This window comes from Pagrus major, chromosome 14, assembly GCF_040436345.1.
Source record: "Pagrus major chromosome 14, Pma_NU_1.0".
NCBI lineage: Eukaryota > Metazoa > Chordata > Actinopteri > Spariformes > Sparidae > Pagrus > Pagrus major.
The window spans coordinates 26,000,688-26,008,187 of NC_133228.1; the positions used below are offsets into that span (position 1 = coordinate 26,000,688).

General features: G+C 43.9%; 1 protein-coding gene across 1 annotated transcript in view; it reads left to right on the forward strand.

The window, feature by feature from the left end:
- The window catches only part of cped1 (cadherin-like and PC-esterase domain containing 1), a 33,949-nt gene extending 27,972 nt beyond the window's left edge, over window positions 1-5,977 (forward strand). The window contains exons 16-22 of the mRNA XM_073480215.1: window positions 1,009-1,108; window positions 1,513-1,649; window positions 2,190-2,410; window positions 2,495-2,596; window positions 3,762-3,849; window positions 3,930-4,076; window positions 4,462-5,977. Of these exons, the coding sequence (XP_073336316.1) occupies window positions 1,009-1,108; window positions 1,513-1,649; window positions 2,190-2,410; window positions 2,495-2,596; window positions 3,762-3,849; window positions 3,930-4,076; window positions 4,462-4,671 (1,005 nt within the window). The 3' untranslated portion in view covers window positions 4,672-5,977. The remainder of the gene's footprint in view (window positions 1-1,008; window positions 1,109-1,512; window positions 1,650-2,189; window positions 2,411-2,494; window positions 2,597-3,761; window positions 3,850-3,929; window positions 4,077-4,461) is intronic.
- The last annotated feature ends 1,523 nt before the right edge of the window (window positions 5,978-7,500 follow it).

Below are 7,500 nucleotides of genomic sequence, written 5' to 3' on the forward strand. Positions count from 1 at the left end.
TGCATTCTGGGAAATCTCTCAGTGAGAGAGAATTCAGTCCAGAATTCAGTCCTGGTATCAACATCCTGAGTAATCTGATTACAGCGTTCAGCTCTCAGTGCGTCTGAGTGACCACCTGTGATGATGTCACTTCCTGCTCCCCCGTCCATCACTGGGACAAACAGACTCCATGTTTCTGCTCAAAGACAGAAAGAAGTTCATGCAGAACATTTGCTGAATTTACAAGAAGGAACAAATAAGTCAGAATCAGTCAGAGACAGAGTTTCACACAGTTTATAAAGTGTCTCCAACTCAACAACTCACTAAACTGACACATTTGTTAAGGGAGTCTGGGGACAAAGAAGTCGCCTATACTGGTTACTGTTTAGTGTATCTGTAAAATGTGACATGTTTAGCATCAATAAAATGTTTCTTCTTTCATAAATTGAGTGTAAATGGTGAAATCAGTGTAAACAGTGTGTTCAAACAGCTGCTAAATGTTGGCAGGTCAGACTTTAGCACTTTAGACACAGAAGCAGACAGGCTGGTGCAGCCATGCTGCCACAAACTGACACTTTTTACAAGGAAACACACAACTTACTGTTTTCATTTAATGCTGAATTTACAAGAAGGAGACACTGATTCAGAATCTGTCAGAGACAGAGTTTCACTACGTTATGAAGTTTGTTTTAACTCAACAACTCTTAAAATCACTACATTTGTTACGAATTTTCATTATTTTGTAGGAAAAGTAACTTTTATTTCAGTCAAAATAACATTAAATTGAACAAAAGTAATAATTTGCTCTGTGATTGTTTTTGATGGTTTTGTTGCAAATAGTTAATAAAAAGTTTGAAGGAATAAATTATTATTATTATTATTATTATTATTATTATTATTATTATTATTATATGATATTATTGTCGTGTCGTTTCTGACAGAACTGGTAAAAAATTTAATTTTATTAAAACTGATAAACCGGCTCATTGAAAGTAAAGTGGACCTGTTCCTGTTGTGGTTCTGTTTCAGGACTGTGGTCTGCTGGTTCAGCCCGGTCTCTCCTGTGGTCTCCAGCCCTTCATCACGTCTCACACTTCACTTCACACCTGCAGCTCCGGACACCAACCAGGTCTGATGTCACTTCCTGTGTGTCACCTGTGGACAAACGGATCAAATATAAATATGATTGTTTACATTTCAGAGTTGAGTAATAAACAGCTGCAGCAGGAAGTCTTTTCTGTTCACTTGATGTTTTCTGTTGTTTTGTATTTTACACTGTTTATAAACGTGATTAGATTGTTGTGTTGACCCTGTTTCACCTGGTGCACAAACAGCTCTGTGTTTCTGCTAAGCTACGCTAACAACATCCTGACTCCAGTCCTGAAGTTAGGACAACTCATATCCCAAAATGATGAACTCACCTGTCTGTCTCACCTCTCTGTCTCACCTGTCTCTGACTCACCTGTCTGTCTCACCTCTCTGTCTCACCTCTCTGTCTCACCTGTCTCTGTCTCACTGTCTCACCTGTCTCAGGTCGGTGGGTGGTTCCATGTCTCAGCTGTTCTGACAACAGGACGTGTGATTGGAGGGAGGTTGCCTGGCAACCAGATGGCTGTTATCACCCGTTAGTGGACCGTCCTCTGCTGCAGGACTGTATGAGGGACAGGAAGGTGAGGTCATGTGATCACAGGTCAACTGAGGACTCAGTTATACCCACCTTTCCTCGTGTCTGTCTGTCCTCAGTCTTCCTGTCTGTCTCTCCTCACACTTCCTGTCTGTCTGTCCTCACACTTCCTGTCTGTCTCTCCTCAGTCTTCCTGTCTGTCTCTCCTCACACTTCCTGTCTGTCTGTCCTCACACTTCCTGTCTGTCTGTCCTCACACTTCCTGTCTGTCTCTCCTCACACTTCCTGTCTGTCTGTCCTCACACTTCCTGTCTGTCTCTCCTCACACTTCCTGTCTGTCTCTCCTCACACTTCCTGTCTGTCTCTCCTCAGTCTCCCTGTCTGTCTGTCCTCACACTTCCTGTCTCTCCTCACACTTCCTGTCTGTCTCTGTTTGATATCAAATAAACCAAAAAGAATCAAAATAAATCTTAAAAAATAAGATTTATTGAAACTTGTCTCTTCAGTCTCAAACACCATGTTGGACACCTGTTGAGGTGTCTCACCTGTTGACCACATGAAGACGATTCTTCCCGTCTGTCCTCAGGCGTTGTTCATCGGCGACTCGACCAATCGTGGGATGATGTACTTCCTGATGGAGCGGGTGAACGTCAGTCTGGAGGACTGGGGGAAGGCTCACGACACGCTGGTCTACAGGAACCTGAACGGCGACCGGACCCTGGTCAGCTACTCATATTATCCACAGTTCTGGTTGGAGAAGAAGAAGAGGCCGACGTTCAGACAGGCTCTGCTGCAGCTCATCGACAGGTGACAGGAAGTACTCTGAGGTTAAAGGTGTTATTGATGAAAGGTCATGTGGTGTTTCTGTGCTGATCGGATTCCTCTGTAAAGGTCACGACCGCTGGTGAACTCTAACATGACAGTCCTGGTGGTGGGCGGAGTCCAGTGGCTCAACACAGATCACCTGAGGACCATCAGAGAGGTGCTCAACAGGTGAGCAGATACATGGACACATCCAGCGACACCAAAATTATATAATTTACATTTTAAACAACAACATTTGCATATAATACACATAACAAACATTTTATATAGTTTTATTTCTACCGTCCTGCACAGGTGAGACTTCTCTGACTTTTTATAGTATTTAATATTTAAGATTTCTCATAAAGACACAACTAATGAGTTCACTGTGTGATCTTTTTTTTTACAGCATCCGTATGAAACCATCTGTATTGTTTTTAAATACAACAGTGTCATCAGCATACAGCTTTACATCCAGATTGTCAATAACAGGAGACCAGATGTTGATCCTGTGGAACACCAGCTCTGATTTAAACCTAGCAGGACAGTGTTTGATTTACATTAAGACTCCTGATGGAGTTACAGTATATCTATAGAAGGTGATCGCTTTAGCTGTGTAGCACTGAAACTGTAGAGTACAGGTGTTAGGTTCAGGGGACTGGACCGAAGTTATTGACCTCAGTCTTGAGTTGAGTCTTCTAAACATTTTTAAACCTGGCTCCGTCCAGTAGATCTCACCTTCAGTGTAATCCTTCAGGGCAACTGCCACCATCACAGCTCTGTTACTCAGAGTGTTTCAGTCTCTGACCGGCTGAGGTTGTTATTATACAGAAACCAGTCCTGCAGACTTTTAGTTCAATAATAAGGTCCTTTTTGCAACCAGAAACACAATTCTCGCTCTGAAATCTTGTGAGTTGAGTTGTTGCAGGAAGACAACGGTGGAAATGTGAGTCAGACTCAGAGAGGAGTCTGGAGTTTACCTCGAGGAATTGATTTCTAAAGTCACGACTGAATCAATTGATTCTGACAATCAGCTGTCACAACTCACCTCCAGAGAGATTTCAGAGTGAGACTTCTCCTTGAATGAGATTAAAGGATCTCTGTAGAAATGGTTTCTGTGATGTTGTCAGACTCTCAGAATAACAACCTCCGTCTGTCAGAGACAAAAACACTTTTAGTGGACCGGACTGTGACGGTCGCAGTTGCCCCAAAGGATTACATTTCAGCCATTGACTGAATGAGGGCGAGAAACCCCGGCTCATCAAAGTGTTGCTGTCAGGTAAACAGGCATCACTATCAGGATTGTGGTTACTATGACAACATGTTGACTCTCCTCCCTGCTCCTCCTCCTCAGAGAGTCTCTCAGTGATGTGGTGGTGGTGGTGAAATCTTTGGGGATGGGTTTCCATCTTCCTGTGGACGGGATCCGATCACTCAGTCCGGTACGATTCTGTCTGATGACACATCAGAGTCTGTGATGATGCTGATCGACTGTCTCACCTGGATCTGTCATTTGTTTCAGAGAGAGGTCCAGGATCTGTACACAGAGAATCAGAACATCATCGCCACAGCAAAGCATCATGGGTACGAGGTGATTGACACGTTCAGCATCACGTTGGGTCGATACAAAGAGTTCCTGCAAGGACGATGTGCCTGCCACTTCCACGAGGTAACGTGGCTTCATAATATATGTAGATCACAACATTTACAGCCGGGACACAGTTTGATTATCGTCTGAGAAACACCAGAAACCTTCTGACCTGGAGACCGACCACTTCCTGTCAGGAATCTGGTTCTGTTTGTATTTTCACATGTTAAAGTGTAACAGTGGCTGTTACTGGATCAGGAACACACTGAGTATCTAACCCAACACTGGAGATAATGACATGAGATATAAGACAGCCAATGAAAACTCAGCTTTCATGATTCAAGTCTGAAAACCACCCAATGAGAATTAATCGGATCAGAAATTTCCTGGACCAATCAGAGAAGGTCAACTTATAGACACCTTGTTAACAAACATTAAAGCAGCTGTTGGCGTCTCCTCTTCACAGGTGGAGAAGTTTTGGTCCAACAGGCCTTCAGACAACACGACCTCCACAACCAACAGAACCAGAACCGGACCAGGACTCAGCAGCCAATCAGGCGTGCAGGACATGGACCAGGAGACGTGGCCCAAACCCTTGTCCTATCACGTGAGAGGACCAGTGAACCAGGTGTACTCTGAGATCCTGCTGAGCCGCCTGTGTCCCAGAAACACCTGAGTGTGTGTGTGTGTGTGTGTGTGTGTGTGTGTGTGTGTGTGTGGATCAATGTTGACCATGTTCCTGTCAGTTCTGTTCGTATGAACGGATAATTATTATTTTAAACATTAGATAAGCTCATCACAATGAAAAAACTTCAGAGTTGAAGGTCCAAAGTAAAAACAGACAGAACCTCTACCTGCTGCTCCGTGAAGATCAACGAGACAATCAGCAGAAGTACCTGAAATATTTCCTCATGTGCAGTTTTTAATAAACACAAGCAGAATTCACTGAACAGTTTCTGACGAGCAGAAGAAACTCTTCACGGTTTTCTTTGATGCACCAGAAGCGTCGGTGTGATTGTGATCTGCACCGACGTATCTACATCCTGATGAGTACTAGCTAGTTTCAGTTCACACCGACTACGTCCTGATGAGTACTAGCTAGTTTCAGTTCACACCGACTACGTCCTGATGAGTACTAGCTAGTTTCAGTTCACACCGACTACGTCCTGATGAGTACTAGCTAGTTTCAGTTCACACCGACTACGTCCTGATGAGTACTAGCTAGTTTCAGTTCACACCGACTACGTCCTGATGAGTACTAGCTAGTTTCAGTTCACACCGACTACGTCCTGATGTGTACTAGCTAGTTTCAGTTCACACCGACTACGTCCTGATGAGTACTAGCTAGTTTCAGTTCACACCGACTACGTCCTGATGTGCTCCAGAGTGTCTCCAGCTACAGCTACATTCTGGTGTGAGTCAGCTGGTTTTTGATACATACTAACTAGTGTCTCCTAGTTTATACGTACCAACTAGTTTCAGTGCTCACTAGCTGATTTCTAATGTGCACCAACTAGTATCTAAAGTACATCGACTAGTTAATAATGCACACTAACTAGCATTTGACGTAAACCTTCAACATTTTTCTTACAAGAACTTAAAAGTGTTTCTTCACCAGCTACTTTCTAAACAGATTCTCATGTGCACTAGCTAGTTTTATCACACACCAGCTACTTTTTAGCTAGCTGCTCACCAGCTTATTTTAATGCTCACCAGCTAGTTGTTATGTGTAGGTAGGTTACACCCCGCCTTTCCGAAATCCCACTGTTCCGAAAATAGACGTCCATTCTTCGTAATGGCGAGGTTTCCCATTTTTTCTAAAGACCACGCTATTCCGAAAAGGCTATTGGGGAATTCCTGACCCTGACCCTGACCCTGACCCTGACCCTAACCCTGACCCTGACCCTGACCCTGACACTGACCCTGACCCTAACACTGACCCTAACACTGACCCTGACCCTGACCCTAACACTGACCCTGACCCTGACCCTGACCCTAACACTGACCCTAACACTGACCCTAACACTGACCCTAACACTGACCCTAACACTGACCCTAACACTGACCCTAACACTGACCCTGACCCTGACCCTGACCCTAACACTGACCCTGACACTGACCCTAACACTGACCCTGACTCTGACCCTAACCCTGACCCTGACCCTGACCCTAACACTGACCCTGACCCTGACCCTAACACTGACCCTGACCCTGACCCTAACACTGACCCTGACCCTGACCCTGACCCTAACACTGACCCTAACACTGACCCTAACACTGACCCTGACTCTGACCCTAACCCTGACCCTGACCCTAACCCTAACCCTGACCCTGACCCTGACTCTGACCCTAACCCTGACCCTGACCCTGACCCTAACCCTGACCCTGACCCTAACCCTGACCCTAACACTGACCCTGACCCTAACCCTGACCCTAACACTGACCCTGACCCTAACCCTGACCCTGACCCTAACCCTGACCCTGACCCTAATCCTGACCCTTTTGGGAAGTAAATGGAACTTGAAAGTCGGATTCGGAACAGCGGTGTTTCGGAGTGGGGGTGTTTCGGATTGGAAGGCCGTCCCCGTGTAGGTAATAGCTGTAATGCTAACCTGCTAGCTGTCTAATGGACACTGACTTGTATCTAATGTACAGAGACTCGTTTCTGACACACGATAGCTGCTCTTTAATGCGCTCCAGGGTTTTCTCTTTAAGTGCACCAGCTAGTTTGCTAATTAGTAGTAGCAAGTTAGCATGCGCGCTAGTTTCACATGCGCTGACTAGTTTTAGCGCAGAGTGGCTGGTCTGCAGGTGGTCTGTAGTTTGTGTTGTGTTGACAGAAGAGGTGAAGATCTCAGATGTTGTTCGCCCTCTTTGACTCACAGCAGCCTCTTTGTTTCCACGTCCACATTATATTTATATTTATATCTATATACCTCAGTCATTCACTTTATTGTGTATATCAGATAATATTCAGCACCAAAGACTCGATGATAACCGTGTTTATCATGTGAAGGAAATGTCTTATTTGACTCTGCTTATATTTTCTATATTTTTCTACAGATGTATATTGTGCCTTTGTCTCTGGACATGTTTACATGCTGGAAAATAGAATACATGAATATTTATATGTACGCCATGATTCTCCTCTGCTCTTTAAAATATGAACATGTTTACCAGAGACCAAACCGGCACAAACACAATTAATCAAAAACAAATCCGACTGTGAAGACATGAAATCTGTAGCTTCTTCTTCTTCTGCTGCTCATGAATGTTTAAGATCTTCATCTTCTCACAGCAAAATCTGTTTCCTACTTAAAACTTTAACAAAGTCACATTTTTTTAAAACTGTAAATTGTGTCTTTATATTTTGTCTTTGCAATAAAAGTCCTGTGTATCATAAATGTTTTATCAGCTGCTGTCAGTCTCTTTTAATGTGTGAACATCGGATTAACTGAAAAGCTGAGAATGAAAATGAATTCTTGACTTTGGAAACAATTGTTTG